This window comes from Arvicanthis niloticus, chromosome 2 (genome assembly GCF_011762505.2).
Source record: "Arvicanthis niloticus isolate mArvNil1 chromosome 2, mArvNil1.pat.X, whole genome shotgun sequence".
Classification (NCBI taxonomy): domain Eukaryota; kingdom Metazoa; phylum Chordata; class Mammalia; order Rodentia; family Muridae; genus Arvicanthis; species Arvicanthis niloticus.
In genome coordinates this window covers 8609515-8633688 of record NC_047659.1, presented here as the reverse complement: position 1 = coordinate 8633688, position 24174 = coordinate 8609515, and the positions used below count along the sequence as shown (strand labels likewise).

General features: G+C 50.4%; 1 protein-coding gene across 5 annotated transcripts in view; it reads right to left on the bottom strand.

Annotated features, from left to right (window-relative positions):
* Hmcn2 (hemicentin 2) overlaps positions 1–24174 on the bottom strand; it is a 148797-nt gene that overhangs the window by 9092 nt on the left and 115531 nt on the right. For 4 of the 5 annotated variants that reach the window (XM_076928468.1, XM_076928467.1, XM_076928469.1 and 1 more), the window contains 12 exons: positions 22494–22615; positions 21749–21913; positions 20952–21059; positions 20548–20682; positions 20178–20312; positions 19085–19275; positions 17993–18206; positions 16676–16810; positions 15612–15802; positions 13325–13406; positions 5332–5601; positions 279–428 (listed from right to left, as the gene is read on the bottom strand). In XM_076928468.1, coding sequence (XP_076784583.1) covers positions 279–428; positions 5332–5601; positions 13325–13406; positions 15612–15802; positions 16676–16810; positions 17993–18206; positions 19085–19275; positions 20178–20312; positions 20548–20682; positions 20952–21059; positions 21749–21913; positions 22494–22615 — 1898 coding nt within the window. Of the gene's footprint in view, positions 1–278; positions 429–5331; positions 5602–13298; positions 13407–15611; positions 15803–16675; positions 16811–17992; positions 18207–19084; positions 19276–20177; positions 20313–20547; positions 20683–20951; positions 21060–21748; positions 21914–22493; positions 22616–24174 lie in introns of those variants that run through there. The other variant, XM_076928470.1, reaches the window with a different exon arrangement.

Here is a 24174-nt window from a genome sequence, read left to right as displayed (position 1 = left end):
ATCTGCTTCCATCGGTGGGGGGGGGGGGCTCCCCAAGTGTAAGTGACATTCCTATCATCCTCTGAGCTCCTGATGGAGTACCCTGCTCATACCACCCTCTCCCTGTCTGATTTCAAATGCAGTGGCTTTGTTTGGTGACAGTGGTAGGGTGTGGGAGCCTGTGAGCAGGAGAGAGATTCGGCTCTTGAAGGCAGTCCTATCTCCAGGTACTAGGCCTTGAACAAGCCTTTTCTGTTGTGTGGGTCCAGCATGTGACCCAGCCCCGACCCCCGACATACCCACACTTGCTGGGATGTGACTGATGCTGCCCCAGATGGCAGGGACCTCAGAACTGCTCTGCTGTCGCACACTGATGTTGAGAGTAGCCATTCCAAATTTCTGGCCATTGATAACTCCGATCATGCTGCCCTGGCTGCCCCTGGGCTCTCCTGTGAGGCAGAGGACAGACAGTAGTGACACATGCTACCCACTCTGAGCCCCTGTGCAAAGATGTTGCCACTGCTACTATTTCATCAAATCAGAAACCGAGGCTCAGAGAGGCACGGTGTCCCAAGACACACAGCTAATAGGTAATAGATTCAAAGCACAGGAGATCTGGGCTCTAAAACAAAGGAGGCTGCATCTGGGGAGAGGGCTCAGCCGGTGAGCTTGTCGTACAAGCACGAGGGCCTGAGCTTGGTCCCCAGAACCCACAGAAATGCTGTAGTCCTGGCACTCTGGAGGCAGAGACAGCAGAGGCAGAGGTGGAACCCTGGGCTTCACTGGCTAGGTAGTTTAACCTAATGGGTTCAGTGAAAGATTCTGTATCAAAACCAAGAAGGGCAGTTCCTGGGGAGTGACACAAGTTGTCATCTGGCCTCCATATGCACCTGCACACACATACACCTGCATACATACATGTATACACATGTACCATCACACATACATACACCCCCACACACACATCATGCACACACGTGTACTCATACCCACATGCACCTGCACACACATGCACCTGCACACAGGCATCCCCCACATGCACCCTCACACAATGCACCCGCACACACGTGTACCTGCACACATGCATGACATCCATGCACCCATATGTGCATGCATCTACACACATGCTCACACACATGCACCTACACACATGTATATACAAATGTACCTACTCACACATGCAGCTGCACACATATGCACCTGTGCATTGCACCCACACACATGCACCTGCACATACACATGGACATAAAGCCAGGCAAGTCATGTCCCTAGGTCACATCAAGTTGGCTTGTTTATAAAATGAAGAGGTGGGTCCACAGACACACAGAAGACATATTGGTCTAAAACTTGCCGAGAGCTATGAAGGCAGGGGCTGGCATGCTGTAGGGACAGGGAACCATGCCAAGAATGGAGTATTATCACCAGAGCCTCCTCATTCCATCAGTGGCCCTGGCTCCAGCTGGCCTGCAGCTGCTCTGGCTGGAGTGGGCTGGCTGCCCAGAGGCTGCCAGGCAGTGCAAGCAGCCATTCTCTTGCACAAATTCAATGGATGCTTCCTCTGCCTAATGAACCAGCTGCCTCCTTTGGGCAGATGGCCTTCCAGGGGGCACAAGACAGAGGGAGCCTGGCTCTGCGCTCACCTGCCCTCCGGGGAAATTAACAACAAATTGCAGATGAGCTGTCAAAAAAATAACACAGAACATTCCATGGCCAGGATCTTAAATGGTCAATCAGGACAGGCTAATGCCAGGTTCTAGGAAGTGCAGCCCTCAGCTAGGGTCTGGTGATGCCCGTCTGGAATGCTTCACAACAGCGAACAGGGAGGAAGACAAGCCTGACCCAGATCCCTGGAGGCCACAGGAGTTCTGAGCCCTTGAATGGCAGGCCACTGTTTAGACTTTAGGAGTCTCAGCCTCTTGTCGCCCAACCCCTCAAAAACCTGTCAAGGCTGGGACAGGCTCTTACAACTGCAGAAAGAATAAAAGCAGCAGGGAGGAGAGACAGGCATGTAGTCAGGGGCCTCATCATCTTGGAGCTACAGCTGTGGTCAGGAGAACTCAGCGCTTGCCTAACTGGTGCCACTCCTAGGACTGCAAAACCAAGGCCAACCAAACAAATGAAAACAACACACAAAACAGGAGTTGGAGAGATGTCAGGTAATGTACCTGATGTGCAAGCAGGAAGACCTCAGCTAGAGTGCGTGCACATAAAAGCCAGGCCTATACCTCTAGTGCTAGGAGAGCAAGAAAGGGAGATCCCTGGGGCTTGCTGGCCAGACAGCCTAGGAAACTGGTGAGCACTGGGTTAGTGAGAGACTCTGGCTCACACTGAAAGTAAGGAGGGAGGCTGGAGAGATGGGTAAGTAGTTAAGAGCATGTACTGTTTCTCCAGAGGACCCAGGTTCAGTTCCCAGCATCCACACTAGGCAGCTCACAGCCATCTGTAACCCAAGTTTTAAGGAAACCAGCGTCCTCTTCTGGCTTCTGGGGCACCTGCATGCACACGGTGCATGTAAATTCACACAGGCACACAATACACACAAATAAAAATAAATCTTTTTATAGGGTTGGAGAGCAGTAGAGAAAGACACTCGGTGTTAACTTCTGTTTCTTCACCTGCACACACACACACACACACACACACACACACACACACAGAGACACACACACTCATATACAACACATTCACACACACACACAGACACACACACACACACAGACACACACACTCATATACAACACATTCACACACACACACACACAGACACACACACTCATATACAACACATTCACACACACACACACAGACACACACACTCATATATAACACATTCACACACACACACACACACACAGACACACACACTCATATACAACACATTCACACACACACAGACACAGACACACACACTCATATACAACACATACACACACACACACACACACACACACACACACACACACACACACACACACACACACATAACCCCCTTCCCCCCCACACAAAAAACTTCAAGATCCCTTTACACAACAAAGCCATTGAAGGAACTTAAACCAGGCAATTCCTGAGGTCCACCACATGGAGAAGGTGGTCACTGTGGACGTGAGTGTGGAGGCTGAAACAGGAAGCTGTTATTTGTCTCTCACAGCCAAGAGAATTGTAGATGGAATGCCACACGTAATGAAGTGAAACCGAAAAAGATGTGTCTCCAGGCAGATTATCATGGGATGTCATCCAAGCCAGGCAGAGAGGGGGGCAAGTTTAAAGCTAGCCTATACATTGTGTAGGAAACAAGAGCGTATCTATTTACAGTTGGAGATAAAACAAACAACAAACAAACAAAAAACTGGAGTCAGGCATGGTGGGTTGTGCCTGAAATACCCGCACTGGGGGAGACTGAGGCAGGAGGATTGCTGTGAGTTCTAGGGCCAGCCTAGGCTACAGAGTGAGAATGTTACAAAATGGAGCTAAATCATTACCGAGAATTCCCTAAGCATGGGAGGAGAAAGGCAGTCCCACAAAGTCGCCCTCTGACCTCTACCCACAGCTGTGACATGCATACCACCCCCAGTGCAAATAAATAAAAAAACATACAAAGAATCACCTAAGCACGTTCTGGTCAATGAATTTTGGGTAATAACTAGTTTTCTGATTTCAGATTTCTGTAATTAGCATATATGAAGGGAAATTGTCATTCCCACTAGGAAATGAAGAGCCGTGTTGGGGGGAATCCTTCCCCACACTGCCTCCTCTCTCACATCTTGATGCTCTAACCCCAGGACCTTAGGGTGGGACCCCATTTAGAAATGGGATCTTCACCAAGAACAGCATGTTGAAATGATGTCATCAGGGCGAGCCCTTGTCCCGTACGCCTGGTGGCTTTATAAAAACAGGAAATTAGAGGCTGTCTTTAGTTACTGTTCTTTCTGTTGCTCTGAAGAGACACCGGGGCCAAGGCAGTTCTAACAAAAGAAAGCGTTTAATTGGGGGCTCGCTTACAGTTTTAGAGGCTCAATCCATGATTATCATGGCAGGAAGCAGATAGAAAGGCGCTGAGCAGTCAGTAGCTGAGAGTTTTATATCCAGATTTATAGTCAGCAGGCAGAGAGTCAGACACCGGGCCTGGTATGGGCTTTTGAAACCTCAAAGGCCACCCCCAGGGGCACACCTCCTTCAACAAGGCCACACCTCTAATCCTTCCAAACAGTTCATCAACTGGGAATGCAGCATTCAAAGGAATGAGCCCATGGGGCCCACCCTCATTCACCCTTCTTGTAGATGGGAGTCCACGGGCAGATCGGGCAGATCGCAGTACAACCATACAGGCAAAGATTGGGCAGCTCTTCCAGAAGCCAAGGCATTCCAATGATGGCCAGAAGCAAGGGGCAGAATCTCCTGCTTAGGCTCAAGAGGAACCAATTCTTCCCAGGCTTTGATTTTGCACTAATAGCCTCTAAAACTGAAAGTTCGTGTCTGTTAACTAAGCCCTAGACTATGGGGTTTCATTATGTCCATCTCAGAAACCAAAACAGAGACCATACACAGAGCTTTGTGGTTTGAACTGGGAGCTTGTCACCAGGAGAGAGGAAGAGGGAAGAGTTAGGACCAAGTTCTGAAACAGAGGGAAGTCCCTTAGGCCTGAAGTCACCCTTGAGCTAGCAACTTCCTCTGGGTATCCAAGAACCACTGATGTCTGGGTACATTTGTTAGCAATGTGCCCTTTCTTACAGACAAGGAAACTAGGGACCAGAAAGTTTCCCACATTTGCTTGACAAATGTCAAATCTCAATTTCTTTAGAGGTGCTGCTGTCTGGAGAAGACATCTATGGAGAGAGATTGTGACACCAGATGGAAATAGATTGGTGATGTCTGCCATAGGCAGGGTTAGAGAAGGGTTCTTTGGACAGAGATTCTGTGTGTGGAAATGAATTGGTGATGTCTGCTATTGACAAGAGATACAAACTCACGCCTATGGGATATTTGGTGCAGAGGCAGACAATGAAGAAACAATATTCTGTGACTTTCCATTATGTTGGTTTGAATTGTTTTACTATGGTTGCTCAGGACACCCCTTTTGGATATTAAAGTTTGGCTTGACCCTAAGGATGTGTGCCAATATCAGATGACCCAGAACACCCTAGTTCTCTGGCCAAGGTGAATGTGGTAAATACTTAGCCCTTAGAGATTCAGTTTCCGCAGACAGGAAGGGTCCGCAGAGATTTCACACCTGCCTCACACTCAATTTTAACTAAGTGAAGAATCAGGAAGCCTGCAGGGAAGTGGTCCAGGCTCTGCTAAGCAGGACACATCCACCAGCCTCAGTCTGGAGGCCTAGGCAGGAACTCTCCTTACCTCTCACGGCCAGCAACGCCTTGGCTGTGGCAGAGCCCAGAAGGTTGTGAGCAACACACTCATACACTCCTGCATCTCCAGCTTCCACACGCTCCAGCCACAGGCTCCCATCTGGCAGGGCCCGGAGCCTCCGGCCAACCTGTACTGGTCGGCCTGCCCGGAGCCACTCGATTGTGGGCACAGGCTCTCCAGTAGCCCGGCATCTTAGCTCCACGTCCACTCCAGACCTCACTGTCACGTCCTGAGGCTCTACCTGGAACACTGGGGCACCTGTGGGAGGAGTGGGGCAGGTTTTAGGGAGAGGCTTGTCTATTTCAGTGATATGTGCTCATTTAGAAAACACCAGAGAGTGGAAGGATATAGAGTCACACACATTCCTCCCCTGCAGCTACCGGCCTCTTTACTGCCCTACACATGAGAGACATGCTTTCCCCACGAGGCCACTGTTGTGTGTACACATTGCTGCCTTTGCTCCATGAGGCCACCTCACATTTGATGGTGCACCCCCTACCACCACCACCATGATATCACTAAGAGCTTGGGATGTGGCTCAGTAGGAGTACTCGCTGTGCAAGCATGAGGACCTGAGTTCAAATCCTCACCACCTACGTTTAAGATACCAGGTGTGCACTTCACTGGTGGTACTTACTTATTCTCTGTACTTTAATCAGTCACAAGTGAGACATCGATATTGCCCCACCCCCCACCCCAAGGCTCAGGGACCATCTCGGAACACAGAGCAGAAAGTCTGTAAGAGCCAGAAGGCCAGAGTAAATGTGTGTTCTAGATTCAACAGGACCGCTGAGGTCCTGAGCTCTCATCAGCCCTTGGTTGCTTGTAAGACCTGCAGGGATCAAACCATTCAGCATTCGAACACAGACCCAGGATGAACTTAAGAGCCCCTCCCCTGAGGAGCTGTTGACAGCTGACAACTTCTGGAGAATCTGTTTTCTTTAAGGATGTGGCCCCCAGTAGGTCAATCTTGCTCCATCAGATGGCCCCACAGCCCAGACCCAGGAGTAGGGTATGTACGGCACAAATTAGACTTGGTGACTTATAAAAAACAAAAGACCACAAAGTTGGGAATGGGTGGAGAGGTGATCTTGGAGGAGTTAGCAAGACCAGTGGGTGAATACAATGAAGACACATTGTATCAAATTCTCAAAGAATTAAAGCGTTATGTTTAAAAACACCAATCACTGCTGTGCATGCCTGTCTGTAGCTAACGCAGTGCTATGTAGGGCAGAGAAAAGAGGATTGTTGGGGCTTGCTGGCTGCTAGTCTAGCTCCAGTGTCAGTAACAGACCCTGTCTGGAGGGGATAAAGAGCAAACAAAACCCCTGAGCACTTCCTCTGAACTCTGTATGAAATTCCAAAGGCATGCACACTTGCACACACATGTGCTCACACACAGCATGCACACAAATTCTATTTATTTATTTATTTATTTTTTATCTTTTGGGTTTTGGAGACAAGGTTTCTCTGTATAGCTCTGGCTGTCCTGGAACTTGCTCTGGGGACCAGTTTGGCCTTGAACTCAGAGATCTGCCTGCCTCTGCCTCCTGAGTGTTGGGTCTAAAGGTATGTGGCACCACCATCTGGCACTCACAAATTACATATCAGAGTGATGTTACAGTGGTCTCAGTGTGTGTAAGCATACTCTGGGATGCTCCCATGGTGACCATATTGTATGCACTACTCATTGTCTTCATTCCACAATTAGACCATAGCCACAGTCACGCTCTGTTCATTTATTTTTAAGGTCTGTATAGTTTTCCACTATTTACCTCTATTGTGTTTTTCCACATGAGCCCCAACGGTATGATATTAAGATGATTATGAGCCACTTTCTAGAACCACCTGGTCTTAATGGCCCCTGAATGGGTGGGCCTGACACTGTAACATGGGCTGATGGTTCCGATCCACTTGTATACCCCATTGAGGTGACTGAGGCAGAGCAGGAGGGAGGTGCCTGCCTGCCTCAGAGCAGGAGGGAGGTGAGGATGGAGACCATCGGTATTTGCATCTTGTGGGTGAAAGTGCAGAGGGCTGCCTCTGTGGCTGCTCTTGAACCTGAGCAAAACAGCACCAAGCCGGTGGACCAGTGTGGAGGGATTTATTCCCTCACTGTTATAGAGGCCAGACTTCCAAAATGAGTCTCACAGGACTGAACTCAATGTGTAACGCTCTTTCCAGAGGCTCTGGGGGAGGCCTACCTGCACCCTGTCCAGCCTCCTGTGTCTCAGGCAGCCTTCGCCTTTGCGTCTGCAGCCGATCCCCACCCTGTCTCTTCCTTTTATGAACCTTCGACTCCTCTGGAGCCTGCTAAGATCGTCTAAGATGGCGTCTAAAGCTCCTTTTTAGCCTAGTCACACTGTGCTTGCCACATCCGTCTGGAGGAGCTGCATCTCGGCTTACCTCCGCCAGTTCTACAAAAGCTGAACCTTCGTGTGCTGTGTAACCTCACGACTCAGCTGTGGGATTCATCCCAACAGAAATGCAGGTGTGCTCCCCAACAATATGAATCTCCTCCCTGCCAAGCTGCTCAAAAATCCCTGAACTGGGAAGGAGCCACTGGGAACACAAAAGCAACAGCTGCAACATAGTAGAAAGCCATGCGGCCACAAAAAAAACGGCAAGGCGATTCCAACAGCGTGGATGGCGACACAGCGCTGTGTGAAAGATCGGACCAGTGACGCAATCCCAGTCACGCCTTCTTTCTGCTTTTAGTGGAGCTAGAGGGAGAACCTTGTGCAACAAGAGTGGCAGCCTGCAGGACTGCCCAGGACTGTGCTCACCCTGCTCCCCACTCCACATGGCATCCCCACAAGCCAGCTTCGAAAGCCACCAGCTTTCTGTAACCAGGGCCCGGGTGCAATGTTGGTGGCAGAGGAGACATACCCAGAGGCTAAAGTATGCAGGGGAAGAAAACTGGAGGAGACAAATGGCCTCTCCAACAGCCTGGCTGAGGAGTCCATAGAATCTGCCAGAACTTTAACAACACAAGGAGGGTGTGAAGGAGACCTGGGCTGGCTGCTCCCTTCATCTCTGGGAAAGATGCGGGTGGAGGAAGATCAGAAACGGATAACCTTTGACCCACTCCACAGCCACAGGAGGCTGACATTCGTCTCCACGTTTTCTGTCATGCTCACAAGTTTTGTGGTGGCCACTCTCAGACCTTCCGGCTGCTGAGTCATACATCTGTGCTCTCTCCTGTGAGGGCTGCCTGTCATTGCCCCTTCAGGCTGAAAATTTCCTGGTTCCTGATTGAGCCAGGGAGTTTCCATTGCAACTGAAACTGAATGTTTCCAGCAGTGCAATAATGGACGTGGTCTCCCACCAGCCTCCCTCCTCCACGGGGAGAGAAGACAGGGCCTTCACTGTCAGGCCTCCCTCCTCCAGTTTGCTGACACCCTAGAACACTAGAAGGCTCAGCATGGTTGGGCAGCCCGGGACTTCAGGACTCCCAGTAGAACTCCCACTAACTGTAGGGAGAGGGTTCCCTCATGAAAGAGGTGGGGACAGTCCTGTGTCCTCATTAGGCCTGACACTGGGGACAGTGATGGTCCCTGTTCAGGGTGTCGGGAAAGTGTGGGCTGCTTTTACCGACACATGGCACAGGCTGTGCACAGTGATTCTCACGGAAACTGGAGCAAGGTGACAGTCCTAGTAATTCATCATCCTGCCTCATCCTCTGTTCATTCTTTCCCTATTTTAAAATTTTAATTTAAATTACATTTATTTATTTAGGGGCTGGAGAGATGGCTCTGTGGTTAATACTGCAAACTATTCCTGCAGAGGACTTGGTTGGGTTCCCAGAATCCATGTGACTCATAACTGCCTGTAAACTCCCACTCTGGACTCTACAAACATACAGATAAATACACACACACACACACACACACACACACACACACACACACACAAAACACATAGGGTTAAATTTTTAAAATACATTTTTTGTGTGTATGTGTATTGTGTGTTGTATGTTGTATAATGGTAGTAGTGATATATGTTGTAGTATGTGTGTTGTATATTATGCGTGTGTATGTGTCGTACATGCACGTGTGTTTTATTGTGCGGTGGTAGTGGCGATGGTGTATGTGTATATGTTGTGTGTATATTTAGTGTGTGTGTGCACGTGTGTGTGTGTATGTGTGTATGTAGTGTGTGTGTGCATGTGTGTATATGTAGTATGAGTGTGTGTGTATGTGTTGTATGTGTGTGTATGTGTGTGTATTTGTGTGTGTGTAGGGACACATGTGCTGTACATGTGGAGGTCAGAGGACAATGACTTGTAGTTGGTTTTCTCCTCCCACCACAGTCCCAGGGACTGAACTCAGGCTGTCATGCTCAGTGACAACCCACCTTTACGCCCTGAGCCATCTCCTCTGTCCCACACTCTTTCTTTTGCTGAGCTTCCTGTTGGTTAAATTCTGTGAAATCCTAGCTATATTTGCAGATGCTGGCTCTCAGCCTCACCCAGCAGTCAGTGAGGTGCACAAGCCTGGGCCTGGGCCTGGGGGCCTCAGGCTTCCTTATTTTTCCTTTCAGTTGTGTTCTGCTGCCACATGAAGGTTTCTGGCTGTTCTGAGTAAGGGCGGGACACATTCCAGTTTGTCTGTTAGCAGGTCTACCCTATCCCCGACAAAAGATCCTGACAGACTCAGGATAAAGGGAGCCCTCGGTAGGAGGCCGAGGATAGCTGTCCTCACATCAGACAGACAGGACAGATGCTCTCCACTAAAACTGTAGTTAGGTAGGGCTGGTGAGGAGGGTGGCTTTCTAGGGTGGCTGCTGAGTCAACGAGCAGAGCAGGGCAAAGTCACCAAAGTGTGGACAGGAAAGAAGGAAGCAAACTCTGTTCATATGTGACACACAGAAGATCCCACTCGGGGAAAACCCTATGAAATCTATGTGAAATTCACCAGAACGCAATGCAGGCTAGCAGGTAAGAGCTCCTGCCACATAAGCCTTACTATGCAGAGAGCCCCCCCACCCCCAAAGATATTACATCACCTCAGGTCCAGCACTTCTCTGGTGAGACCTGCTAGAAGCCTGCAGGCCAGTCAGCCCGGAGCTTACAAGATAGAGAGAAAACCAACTCTCCAAATTTGTCCTCTGACTTCCAAGAGCTGGGCATGTAGCTCAGTCAGTAGAGTGCTTCATCAGCATGGGAAAAGCCCTGGGTTCAATCCCCCAAACTGAATATATTGTGGTGGGGCATGCCTGTAAACCTTGTGCTCCGAGGTAGAGGCAGGAAGATTGGAAGTTCAAGATCCTGACTCCCCCCCCAATAAAATCATTCATTAATATCTGTACTAACAATAAAAGGCCCTGTCAAGCAATTTTAGGCAAAATAAGAAATACTTAGTGATCAGTTTAGCAAAACAAGTACAGTAGCCTAGTCTGACTACCATTCTGTATTCGGTGAGAAACTGAGGGTCTACAGAAACAGCCCGGAACAGCTGGAGTCCAGATGAACAATTACAGCCTTACCTCACTTAAAAATAAACTCAGGACTGGGCAGTGGTGGCTCACGCCTTTAATCCCAGCACTTGGGAGGCAGAGGCAGGCGGATTTCTGAGTTTGAGGCCAGCCTGGTCTATAGAGTGAGTTTCAGGACAGTCAGGGATACACAGAGAAACCCTGTCTCGAAAACTAAACTAAACTAAACTAAACTAAACTAAACTAAACTAAACTAAACTAAACTAAACTAAACTCAGGATGGATCATAGATTCCATGTGAGAAGCACAGTTACAAAAATTGTAGACAAAAATATAATCTAAGGTGGGCTGGCTCAGAGGTTAAGAGCATTGCATTGGCTGCTCTTCCAGAGGACCTGGGTTCAGTTCCCAGCAACCACATGGCAGCTCACAACTATCTCCAGCTTCAGGGGAGCTGACATCCTCACACCGACCGACATGCATGCAGACAAAACAGCACATAAAATTTTTTTTTAAAAGGTAATTTAAGTAAGACAGACGTGTGTGTGTGTGTGTGTGTGTGTGTGCGCGTGCGCGTGTGTATACACACGTACGTGCGCTCTTGGTGCTTAAAGGTCAGCATCAGGTGCTGTTCACCTTGTTTACTGAGGCAGTGTCTTTTTGTTGGCCTGGTTGTCCAGCAAGCCCTGGGATCCATGTCCCGCCACTGCCCAGCACTGGGGCTACAAATGCATGCCACAAGGTGAGTTTAACATCGTCTTTATATTTGTTTACTCATTTATCCATGGTCTGCCATGGTGTGTGTGTGTGTGTAGGCCTGAAGGGGCAAATTTGAGCCTTCTTGTTTGCTAGGTAAGCACTTTATTGTCTATTTCATTTCTCCAGCCGCCTGAAGACTTAAGGAAAAAATATATAATGTTAAATATACAATTTAAAAAGTACAAAATCGGTTAAGTATGGACTGCCCCATATTTTACATTTTAGCCTTTCTTGAAAGGTTTTGTCAAAAAAAAAAAAAAAAAAGGGCACAGACAAGCTGTAAACTGGGAGAAAGAAAATTCATAGTTCAAAGAAACCAGAACCAAGAAGACTGTCTGGGATCCCATTGATAGGGAAGTTCCAGAAGAGGAAATCTGGAGAAATACCAAGCAGGCCACTGGTGGGCCCGGGGCAAGTCTGCAGCCGTGAGTGACTAACACACAAGCAGTCCCCAGGCTGATAGGAATCTGCCCAGTGGGACAGTGGCCCTGCTTGCACAACTGTACGATTTTATCAGATGAGTACTGTTTTTTCTTTTTAAAAGATTTATTTTAAATTGTGTGTATGTGTATGTATCTGTGTGTGAATATATGCACTTGTGTGTGAGAGAGTGTGTGTGCGTGCCTGTGTGTGTGTGTGCGTGCGTGTGTGTGTGTGTGTGTGTATGTGTGTGTGTGTTTGTATGTACTCACAGAGGCCAGAAGAGGGTTTTGGGTACCCCTGGAACTGGAGTCAATGGGGGCTGAGAACTGAACTCCAGTCCTCTGGAGGAGCAGTGTTCCTTACCACTGAGCCATCTGTCTAGTCTATCCCCACTCACAACCTACCTTTCTAAAATTTTCTTTTGAAGATTAGTCTCACAGTGTAGACTTGGCTTGAAACTTACTTTATAGCCTAGGCTACCCATGGACTGTTAGCAATCATCCTGTCTCAACCTCCTAAATGCTGGGATTACGGGTCTGGGTCTGTGGCGCCACACTCACTCAATGTGAATGATAGCTCAGCAGAACTGTGGGTGTTTTTGTTATAAAAACTCAGGGCAGCAACTAGTGGGGCAAGGAAGAGATTGTGTGAGATTGTGTGGGATGCTGGGAGCTGGGGGTGGGTGGGTTCCCAGCATAGACTCTCATTCCATACCCAACAGGGCTTCATACATGGGTTCATCTTCAATACAGTGTTTTCTGTAGGGCTAGGGAGCCAGCTCAGTGCGTAAAGTGCCATACAAACGGAAGGGCTTATGTTTGAGCAAAAGCCAGGCAGTGCTTGATTGTAACCCCATACTGGGAAGGCAGAAGCAGGAGGATCTCGGCCTTCTTAGCCAGTCAAGCTAGTTAAAACAGTGAGCTCCAGATTCACTGGGAGTCCTTGTCTCAGAACAGTTAGCTAAAAAACAACAGTGGAAGATGACTAATGTCCACCTCAGGCCTCCACCTGCTCATGCATGGGTGAGCACACCCTGCCCCCCAACCCGAAAATGCACACAAAATACTTTCTGTAAAATTCCTGAGATTCCTTCACGGGTTTTCCTGTGGCTCAGATGGTGCTAAGCAAGTCCGAGCTCTGTCTCCAACGGAAGAGCTGTCACTTTAGCCACAAAGGCAGTTTGGAGTCTTGAATGGAAACAATAAAAATAACAGCAACATTTGTTTCAGTCTGAACCTGGATTACATTTGGAAAATGTTTTCACCAGGCTTCTGCCATGTAATGCACGGTACCCAGCCGCAGCTGGCCCCCAGTGCCCATCATCACCTGATCCCCACCTGCTAGGGACAGAGCTGAAACTCACTCTGAAGCACAAGGGTCACCACTTTCTTCACGGAGCCCATCTCGTTCGAGGCCAGGCACTGGTACCGTCCTGCGTCGTCCATCTGCAGGTGGCAAGGGGAAGGGGTGCAGGTACTCAGGTGAGGACAAGGGTCAGTTGGGCGCAAATGGGGGGCTGGACTGAGACTGATCTGGCCGGGAAGAGGTGTAGGGTGGATGGTGGACAGGGAAACGGGAGTCCTGAAAGCAGGGAGGGCCCCTGAGGCCATTCATCAGCTATGCGGAGAATCCAACCCCTCTGCACTCTGAAGCCCCTTGGTGAGGAAGGGCGGGGCTAGGGTGGGGCTTTTTGCCCTGGGCAGAGTCCAGTGCTAGGGACAGTACATACTGATTTGCCTCTTCCAGACGCCTATTGCTCTGCCATAGGGATTTGGATGCCCTGGGAATGTTTGGTAAATACTACTGAGCACACTTAAAAGTTATTTATATATTTATTGTTTACTGGGTGCATGTGTGTGTGCTTGTGGTGTGTGTGTATATATATATATATATATATATATATATATATATATATACATAATGTGTGTGTGTGTGTGTGTGTGCGTGCGTGCGTGCGTGCTCATGTGCGCGCATGTGTACTTCAAGCACGTGGAAGCCAAAGGTTACCTTTGGGAGTCATTCCTTGGCTTCTATCTACCCATCTTGTTCTCTGGGGCCTGGAACTCAACAAGTATGCTCGGCTTGGTGGGTCAGGAGGCAAAGGGTCATTCTGTCTGTTTCCTCAGGGCTTGGATTATTTGAGCTCCCAGGCTCAGCTTTTTAGATGTGGATTCCTGGGATCAAACACTTTGCTTACTGAGCCATCTCCCCAGCCCATGCCTGGTACATTTTAAAGAGTAGGACTCAGGTGTTTGCACTAGAAGGTGCAGCTTACAGGGACTCTAGCACAGTAGCTCGGCGGCTAAGGACACTCTGTTTACATGGGGTCCTGTGTCTGTGGTGATGCAGGGAGACTCACTCTTTTCTCTTCGTGTTGTTGCTGCTAGATTTATTTTATTTTTAAAAGCAGAACATGGTGGAGCATGCCTTTAATACCAGCACTTAAGAGGCACAGGCAGGCAAATGCACAGAGTTCAAGGCCAATGTGTTCTACATAGTGAGTTCCAAGGCAGCCAAGGCTACATAGTGAGACCCTGTCTTAAAAAAAAAAGCAAACCAAACCAACAACAAAACATCCCCACCCCCCCAAAAAAAACCTAAAATAAAACCCTCTCCTCTCACTGTCTCTGTCTCTGTCTCTGTCTCTGTCTCTGTCTCTGTCTCTGTCTCTGTCCCTGTCCCTGTCTCTCTAAACCCTGCCTGTGCTGAGGAGGTAGGATCTATCCAAGAGGCTGCTCTGGATGAGCCGCAGCTGAGGGTGGAGATCTGGAGGCCAGATGGGTGGAGCCCCATCACTACCACATTACCGTATCTCTGGAGATTCAATTTCCTAATCTCCGAAAAGCCAGGCGGTGGTGGCCCAGGCCTTTAATCCCAGTATACAGGAGGCAGAGGCAGGCAGATCTCTGAGGCCAGCCTAGTCTATAGAGCGAGTTCCAGGACAACCAGGGCTACACAGAAAAACCCTGTCTTGAAAAACCAAGACCAAACCACCACCCCCAAACAATAACAAGCAACAAGCAAACAACAACAAAAAAGCCAATCCCTAAAAGAATACGAGCTGCCGGAACTGTGGCAGGTGTCCCCAGGACTGACACCAGTATTAAACCTCATGATGCTCATGCTGGTTCAGCAGGGTGGCTGCCACTATATTTCTGTCTTTTTTTTTAAACACTTATTTTTTACAATTTATTATTTTTTAAGTGTACATTGGTGTTTTGCCTGCATGAATGTCTGTGTGAGGGTGTTAGATCCTCTGGAAGAGGAGGTACAGAGAGTTGTGGGCTGCCATGTAGGTGCTGGGAGTTGAACCCCAGTCCTCTGGAGCTGCCAGTGCTCTTAACCGCCGAGCTCGAGCTCTCTCCAGCTTCGCTAGACCTGTCTTTAATCACTGTTTGCATGGTTCCTAACTGGGCGGATCCAAAGCCTATGACGACATGGTATCAGGACTCATGGTCAGTTTCGGTGTTGTTAGCTGCTGGAAGACAGGGTGCAGGTGAAAGCTGAGAGGGGAGCTTCCCGTAGGGAACAGCTGAGTTGGCCTCCTGCAGGCACTGTGGAGGGAAGTTCCTTCTAGACTGTAGAGGGTGGTGTTAACCTAACAATCATCTAAGCCGATGTGAAAAGCATAGGACTGGGCCCCGCCTTGCCTTGGTCCTGAGGATGGTCAGGGAGCCGTTCTGCAGCTGGAAGTGGAGGCGGCTGATGGGCAGTGGAAGGCCATCTTTGGTCCAGTGGATGTCTGGAGCTGGGTCTCCACGAACCACACAGTGTAGCTGGATGCTGCCCCCTACAGGTTCTACCAGGTAGGAGAAAGCTTCCCCTTGTAGGACCGGAGCCTCTACAAAGAACAACACAAAAGTAGCCAGGAGTGAAGCACCCTTGTAGCCTGGCATTTCATCAACCCACTACCAAACTCTGCTCAGCCCCTGCCTTCTTCCTGAGTGCTAAAGGAGCCCCTGCTGGCCCAGCATGGCTGGGCACAGTCTGTGTATTGGGAGAGCCAACAGCTTCTGTGTCATGGGTTGATGCCCACAAACTGGCAGTGGTCACTAGGAACTTGTGCTTTGATCGACTAGTGATGCCTGAGTGGATGCAGGGGAGAATTTGTCTTATATGTGCCTGCTGCACTGGCCCACGCAGATAGATCGCCCCAGCTACAGATCACACTTTGGAAACAAGCGTAGGAACTGGTGTGCTGGGACACCTGCTGGATGGAAGCTAAGAGACTTGAGCTCTCCAGGAACTGCTGGCTGTTCTGTGCTGGTTTTCACGGCTCCTGAGACTGAACTGATCCAAAGCCATACAGACCCAGTGCTTTGGGTTACATTGCCTCCAACAAGCCCCCCCAAAGCTAAGCAAAAATCCCAGTGTTCTGAGGGCTGCCTATGCCAAGGGGACAACAAGGCTGGTAAGCACTGGCCGTATCTCGGCCCCAACAGCCTTCTCCTCCCCGATACTATCCGGCTGCAGCTAGGGCTGTCAGGAGAGTGTGTGTAAAGTACAGTTTTCTGCATTGACCTTCCTCCCCCAGGGATGTGTGTACAGAGTACAGCTTGGGCCCTGGCAGTGTATAAAGTTCTCCCAGGGCTCCCAACACGCACAGGTTGAAGAGTCACTAGTTAGAAGGCAGGAAGCTGGTTTCTTAAACAGCAGGAAATGGGGTGGGTTACGGGAAGTCTATAGAGAAAGATCACATGGCCTCCCATCCTACCCTTCACATGGACGAAACTGACAGCCTGCACACGGCCAACTCTGTTCTCAGCCCAGCACACATATGTGCCGCTGTCCTCTCTGGTGACGGCTGCCCGCTGCAGTGTGCTGCCCCCGTCCTGCTCAGACACCCCCTCTGTGGTGGGAAAAAAAGAGATGTCCACGGTTCTTAGTCTGGAATAAGGGCATCCATCCTTGGTCATTCTACAGAGGCCTGTGCATTCAGAAGGTGCTTAATAGGGATGCAGAGACGAATGAGAGGGTCCCATCTCCATGGTTGGCAGGCTGATTGGGCAGATCTTTTTTGGGGGGAGTTGAAACTAGCCACAGAGGATCTGGCCAGAGAGTTTGCCTGTTTTTTGATTTCCAGGTGACAGTCAATGGTAGGCCTTTGGGGGCTATTAACATAAATAATCAGACAAAAAATTACAGGCTTGTGATCCCAGTGTTTGGGAATGAAGATAGTATGCCTAGGAGTTCAAGGCCAGCCTGGGCTACAAAGAACCCTGTGAGTTCTCTGATTGGCTAGATTGACTGGCCAGTGATCCCCAGAGATATCCCAGTCTCTGCCTTCCCAGTACTGGGATCACAGATACATGCCACTATATCCAGTCCCCCCCCCCCCCCAGAGTGTTGAGAATCGAAACTCAGGTCCTCTGGAGACACTGCCCTTCCTTGCTGTGGGTCAGACATAGTCTCCGTGACGCCACTGCCATTGTGGGGGAATTTATCCAGAATGCCAAGTACATTTCTGTGTTGGGTCATCTTGTCCATGATATCTGTGCTTTTCTCTGTGTCATAGAAGCTGGGACATCTGCCATAACTCCCTTGTAAAGCACACAGAGAAGCTCTGTCTGCAGGTGCACCTGGGTGCTCAGTAGACCTAGCCTTACACTTGGGTGATGTTCTCCACAGAAGAAAATGCCATTTCCTGGGGGCGGGGCACCCAGTGATCCATTAACAAAGCAGACATTTGTCAAGTACCTACTGTGTACTCTGAACCTCTGTGTTCCCCTGATGGGTCTCAGAAGGGAAGACAGTGTTCCCCTGTGGAAGCAGCATCTCAGGTAAGAACACAAGCATCCCCTCCTTAGAGGTCTCTGGGCTGACTCTTCTGTTCAGATTGCTAGCTCTAACATATAGCTCAGAGTGTGCTCACTGGCAGGCTCCTGTGTTTCCTTGTATAGTCTGGACACCCAGGGCCTGAAGGACCATCTGCCACCCTTCTCTGCTCTACCACACTGGTCTCTCTACCCGCCTTCCTCTTCCACCTCCCCAGCCCCAGCTCTGATCACCCCTGACTCCAGGAGACCTAGACCTGTGACAGGCTGGTCGTTGATAGTCCAGCCAATGTGGGGTGTTGGGCTGCCCCTGGCCACACAGCGAAGCCATAGCCTGTCCCCAAGGCGCAGGCTGCGGTCCCCAGGCAAGGTGGTGAGAACAGGCAGTGACAGGATGGTGAGATGCACACGGCGGCGGGCACGGCCCACGGCATTCTCTGCGGTGCAGATGTATGTGCCTGCATCTTGGCCCTGTGGGAAGAGGGAGGTTCAGGATGGTGGCTGCCTCTGCACCTAGCCTGGGCCAGAACATCATTGGAGACCCATTCTCTACAGGAGCCTGTGGACCATCCTAGCCAGAGAAGCAGAGTGACTCTTCCTAGATCCTTCAGCTAGCAGTAGGCCAAGCCGGCTTCCCTGAGGCTAGGCAGGGTGTCTCCATGCCCCCCTTTTAAAAAAAAATCACCCAAGCCCTGATCACATGACCAGAGCCAAGGGACCTAGTCCCATTTCCTGACACTGTATTGGGCTTTGTGTTCAAACTGACACATGTCAACTTCTCCATGTTTGAAATACCCAAGAGGTGGCTCCAACCTCCGGGGCCTTTATGGAGAAAATCCAGTGAAGTTCTGATGGGACATGTTCTGCAGGGGGCCCTGAGGCAGGGCTAGTATGCTCCCCACTGTGTTGGGGACAGGGTCTGGGACCCTGACAACCCTCACAGTTGTGTGTCAACACACAGCTGCCAGGGCATTCAAAGAGTGGCTTGTTTTGCAGTACTGATGATCCAGGGGGCTGGCACCTCAGAACTCTGGCTCAACATCTCCTCTTCAGTGCCAAGAGAACAACTGGTCCACTTGGGAGACACTAATTTGTCACTATGCTTCCCTGGTAGGTGGCCGTGAAGGTCATTTCAATCTTGGATTCTGATTGTGGACAAAAGCTGTCTTGGGATATCCAGTTGCTTCTGACCCTTGGCTTATCCTTTTGGGTGGGATCCCAACACTACCCCCCACCCCCCATGTTCTCAGGGGCTAAAGGGCTCAGGGATAGCCTTGGCCAGCAGGTGGTACTCCACAGCTATCTGCCACCCTAGGACCAGACTCATTGATCTGGGACCTGACACTCACCTCAGAGTTCTTCACCAGGAGCTCCCCAGAAGGCTGCAGGATAAACTTGCCCTCAGCTCCAGATACCAGGTGGCCGTCCTTTTCCCAGGTGATGACTGGCTCAGGGCTGCCCTTGGCTGTGCAGGGCAGAAGGGCGTGGGAGCCCTCAGTAGTGGACAAATCTGGGAGGCCATTCTCAATCACGGGTGGGACTGCAGAGAGAGGAATGCTCATTTGGGGCTGGGTTGAGCTGTAGCAGGCTTGGCTTCTCTGTGCCTGGTTAGCACTCAGCCCTCATCAACTTCTCCCACTAACTGCCAAGGTCATTGCCTGTGGCTAGAATGATCTGAGGATTCTGTGGTTGGCAATGTTATGGTCCTATGATAGCTGTGTGCCCAGGCATGTACACACAGGTGTATGTGTATATGTGTGCACACACACAATGACGTAAAGCACTGTGGTGGGGGCAGAGGCTATGTAGGGCTCCATTAGCACAGGCTCCCTGTGTATGGCAACCCCAGAGAGCATGCGCAGCAAAGCTTGTATATTTCCCTCCCACATGGACTATTCTAGGGCCACAGTGAAGGTCCCAGGCAGGTGCAGTTGGTTTCATTCACTGGGCTGCATGCATCCATGCTGGGCAAGCAGGGTCAGGAGGGGCATGGAGTCAGGAGCCACTCTGGATCCACAGCAAACGCAACCCTAACCACAGAGCCATGGCCATCCAGATACCCTGTCAATGGCCTCAGGGATGGAACACATCCCTGGGTCTCATTGAATACTCTCTGAATGCTGAGCAGACCTTTGGCAGACAATAAGGCTCAAACCAAGGAAGAGCCAGACATATAGAAGCTTCTGGGCAGGGAAAAAAACTATAGTCACTAAGTTACGAGAGAAGGAAGGCCAGGCAAGCATGCCAGGAGGGGTTGGAGAAAAGGCAGAGGGTGGGTGTTTATGCCTGGAGCCAGCCAGACTGTGGACAAGAGAACGTTCCCTTCAGCAGTGCTGGGTAGGAGAGAGGTGAGGTGTGTCAGTCAGGGCTGGAGGAGACTGGGAAGAGAAACTGTCACTGCTCTGGGTCACCACATCTCCTGCAGGTCCCTCCTGGGCCCACCTTGCACCACCAGCCTGGTCTTGGCCATGGCACTGCCCACGCTGTTCTGGGCAATGCAGAAGTAGTTCCCAGCATCCTCTGGACTGGCGTGCATGATCCGCAGCTGGCCGCTGGGGAGGACCTGCGCATGAGCTCCTGGGTTTGGATAGATAAAGTTAAGGCTAGTACTGGGGGGGAGGGTGCTGGAAGCACCTAGAAGGATGTGGCTTGAGATGATTTGTTGGACTTTCTGGTGTCTCAGAGGGCAGGAGGGAGGACCATGTCTCAGGCCCAGGTTGGGACGTCGGATCTCTCCCAGGGTGAGGGTGGGGTCTCCTGGACAGAAAGGAGGACCACCTTGCCTTTCCTGCTGGCCTCTGTGAGGTCTCACCTTCAGGGATGCTGAGCCCCTCCTTCTGCCAGATGAACATTGGCTGGGGGATGCCGGAGGCCTCACAGGGAAGCAGCACCTCCTCTGATGCCACAACCTGAACCATGCTGGGGAGTGGCTTAACCACAGGGGAGGCTGCAGGCACAGAAGACAGAGGTCCCTCCAACAGGCGTCCCTCCAACCAGGATTTATATCAAAGGAGAGGGGAACAGGGGCTCCAAAGCCTCATGCCAGCAACAGGGCTGCAGGGAGCCTGCTCTCTCTCTCAAAGATTCCAAACTAGGAATTAGTTTAAGTTAGGCTGGGGGCATCAGGGGCTGATGCCTCCCTATACTCCCAGTCCTACCTGTTACCCCTAATCCCTTTACCCTGAGGCTTCAGGTGGGCCCAGCTGGGGTCCTTACCTTGCACTGTGAGGACCATGTGCTTGCGGGCCACCCCCACAGAATTTCGAGCTGTGCAGGTATATCGGCCAGCGTGGATAGGAAGGGCCTGCTCAATCTCCAGGGCTCCTGTGGGTGAAAGCCAGGCTTGGTTGATGAAGAAGGGATGGGATTAGGGACAGGAGTCCCTACTGAGGGAGGAGGCAGGGCTATTGCTAACACCCTTTCAAACTGCCTTTGTTGCCCATGTAGACTCGTGTAGCCCAGGCTGGCCTCGAACCTACTATGTAGCTGAGGATGACCTTGGCATTCTGATCCTCCTGCCTCCAACTCTCAAGTACTGGAAATACTTGGTGTGAACCACCAAACTAGCCTTATGTGGTGCTGGGGATGGAGCCCAGGTCTTTCCACAGGCTAGGAGAGTGTTCTACCAAGTGGGCTGTATTCCCAATCCAGCAAGGGCATTTTACAAATCTGTTATCCAAATTCTATCAGTGATAGGACCTCTTAAACATCAAAGGGTCAGGAGCATGATTTTAAAATGAAGGCCAGCACCACCGGGAGAAGCTAACGTTACCAATACTCCCACAGATTTTTCTCCTTTCATCAGAAAACTCTGATTTTCCCAGGATCCCCAGAGTTCCTCTGATAGGTCTCAGACAGCAGACACTGCACAGGAAGGGGTGCTGAGGCTCAGAGAAGGCAAGGGTCTTCTCTCGGGCTTCACAGCAAGGTGAGTAAACCTTGCTTCTTTCCTGGGGCCCAGAGCCCTTCCACATCTTAATGCAGCCTCCTCTCTGCTGCTCGCTGTAACTTACCAGAGGGCAAGACTCGGTAGCCGCTGCCCCTTGCTCCCAGTTGGGTTCCTGCCTTGCTCCAGGACACGGCTGGGGCTGGTGACCCTGTGCTGTGGCACGTGAGGACCACAGGCGCCATCCTGGTCACCGTGAAATGTGTCTGGTCATCCGCAATGGTGGGAGGCACTGGAACACAAGACAAGTCCCAGCTGAGGTGTAGAGAGGACAGGTGGCCACAGGACCTCAGGGACAGAACTGTCATGAAGGGAGGCTAGGACATGAGGTGGCATGAGGGGTGACAGCAGAGACAGAAGCTGTGGGAACAGCAAAGGCATATGCTGCACACTCAGCAGATATTTTGGGGCACAGAGATAGTCATGAGTAGCTTTCTGTGGAGACATGTTGGCCTGGTGACTTTGGAGAAGGCCTCTGGAAGAGGTAACACAGAATTGAAATCTGGAGGGAAAGTAGGTGTTGACTGGATGAAGGGAGCATGTTTCTGGCTGAGGGAACAGCTTGTGCAGAGATCCTGAGGCAGGCAGAGGCATAGCTGGTCTCAGGGTAAGCCACGGGGCAAGCTGAACCTGAAGGGGCATGTGAGGGGCCGGACCAGACAGGACCAGGAGTGGGAAGTAAGATCTAGGAGAGCTTCCTGAAGGAGGTGACCTAAGATGCCCAGAAGTCTTGGGGTGAAGTCCCTGCTGTCAGGAGAGCTCCCAGCAGGGAGGATGTTGTATCTACATTTCCCACCTCTGTCAAGGCTTACCATGGACGGTCACTTGGTAGCGTCTGCGGGACTCGCCCACCTCATTGCTCACGACACACTCAAACTGGGCTGAGTCCTGAGGGCTGGGAGCTGTGAGGAACAGGGCATTGGAAGGCAGGAGCCTGGGATAGACATAGGGATGACTGAAGTGAGGGGCCAGGGGTGAGCCAAAGCAGTCTCCCCACCCCAGGCCTGCCCTGCATCTATCTCCAGACATGACTCTTAAAGCATCTTCTAGGACTCAGAGGCTCAGAGGACCTTCTACTCTTCCGGGCAGTAACTCCAGCTCCAGGGGATCTGAGACCCTCTTCAGGACTCGTGAGCTGCTGTGCACACATAGGATATTCTCAACCCCACCAAACATCATGCATGAAAAGGAGTATCTTCTAGAACTTTCTAGTCCTACAAAGTCTCAGCTATTGGGCTTGTTGGTGACTTTCATGTGCATTGATGCTGTTCTACCTACTGCATGTTTGGGACAGTGTGTCACTGATGAGACACATGACAAACACTTCTGATGGTCACTGCCCAGTGACTGCATGCGATATGTGGGCAACACTCGAAGCTCTCAGAAGCAGCCAGAGGCTTCTGTTGGTGATTTAATTTGTGCTTACATGATTCTTTGATTGGTCAATAAAGAGCCAGCGGCCAATGGTTGGGCAGAAGGTCAGAAGAGGGACTTTTAGGATTCCCGGGCAAGAAGAGAGAGGGATTAATTCTGCCATTAGGAGGGCAAAGGAGACAGACCACATAGGAAATGGTGCCCACCAACATGTAAGACCTGGGGAAAGCAGCCCCATGAACCACTCCCACGATTGGGTCTAGGGTAGCAGAGATGAAATATAGATTTAGCAAGTATTAAGTCAGGAATATTGGAGGAGAGTGTGTCAGCCATGTGGAGGTTCAAGAGTGGCCCAGCCATTGAGGTACCCAAGGCATATTAAATATAAAGGTTATGTGTGCATGTCTTTCATTCATGAATCCAGAGCTCTTGGGCGAGTGCAGAGTCACACCCACCCACCAGGAGCACAGAGCAGACTTCAATTATTTACTGCTAAGACTCCTGTATGCCAGCCGGGTGGTGGTGGCACACACCTTTAATCCCAGCACTTGGGAGGCAGAGGCAGGTGGATTTCTGAGTTCGAGGCCAGCCTGTTCTACAGAGTGAGTTCCAGGATAGCCAGGACTACATAGAGAAACCCTGTCTTGAAAAAACCAAAAAAAAAAAAAAAAAAAAAAAAAGACTCCTGTATGCCCAGCCACTGACACCCCCCCAGTACCCCCATGTCCTCTTTTTTTTCTCTTTCTTTCTTTCTTTCTTTCTTTCTTTCTTTCTTTCTTTCTTTCTTTCTTTCTTTCTTTCTTTTTTTGGTTTTCTCAAGACAGGGTTTCTCTGTGTAGCCCTGGCTGTCCTGGAACTCACTCTGTAGACCAGGCTGGCCTCGAACTCAGAAATCTGCCTGCCTCTGCCTCCCAAGTGCTGGGATTAAAGGCGTGCGCCACCACTGCCTGGCCCATGTCCTATTTTCAGTGTGCCGAATATGTCACTTTCTGTGAGTCATGTGTTCAAGCACCTTCTCTCCTGCCAGGAGCTCCCCTCTGCCTCGGTGTCAAAATTTCTCCCTGGCATCTAGGGTCTTGGGCCTTCCTCACTGACCCTGCCACACACTGTGTGCTGGGC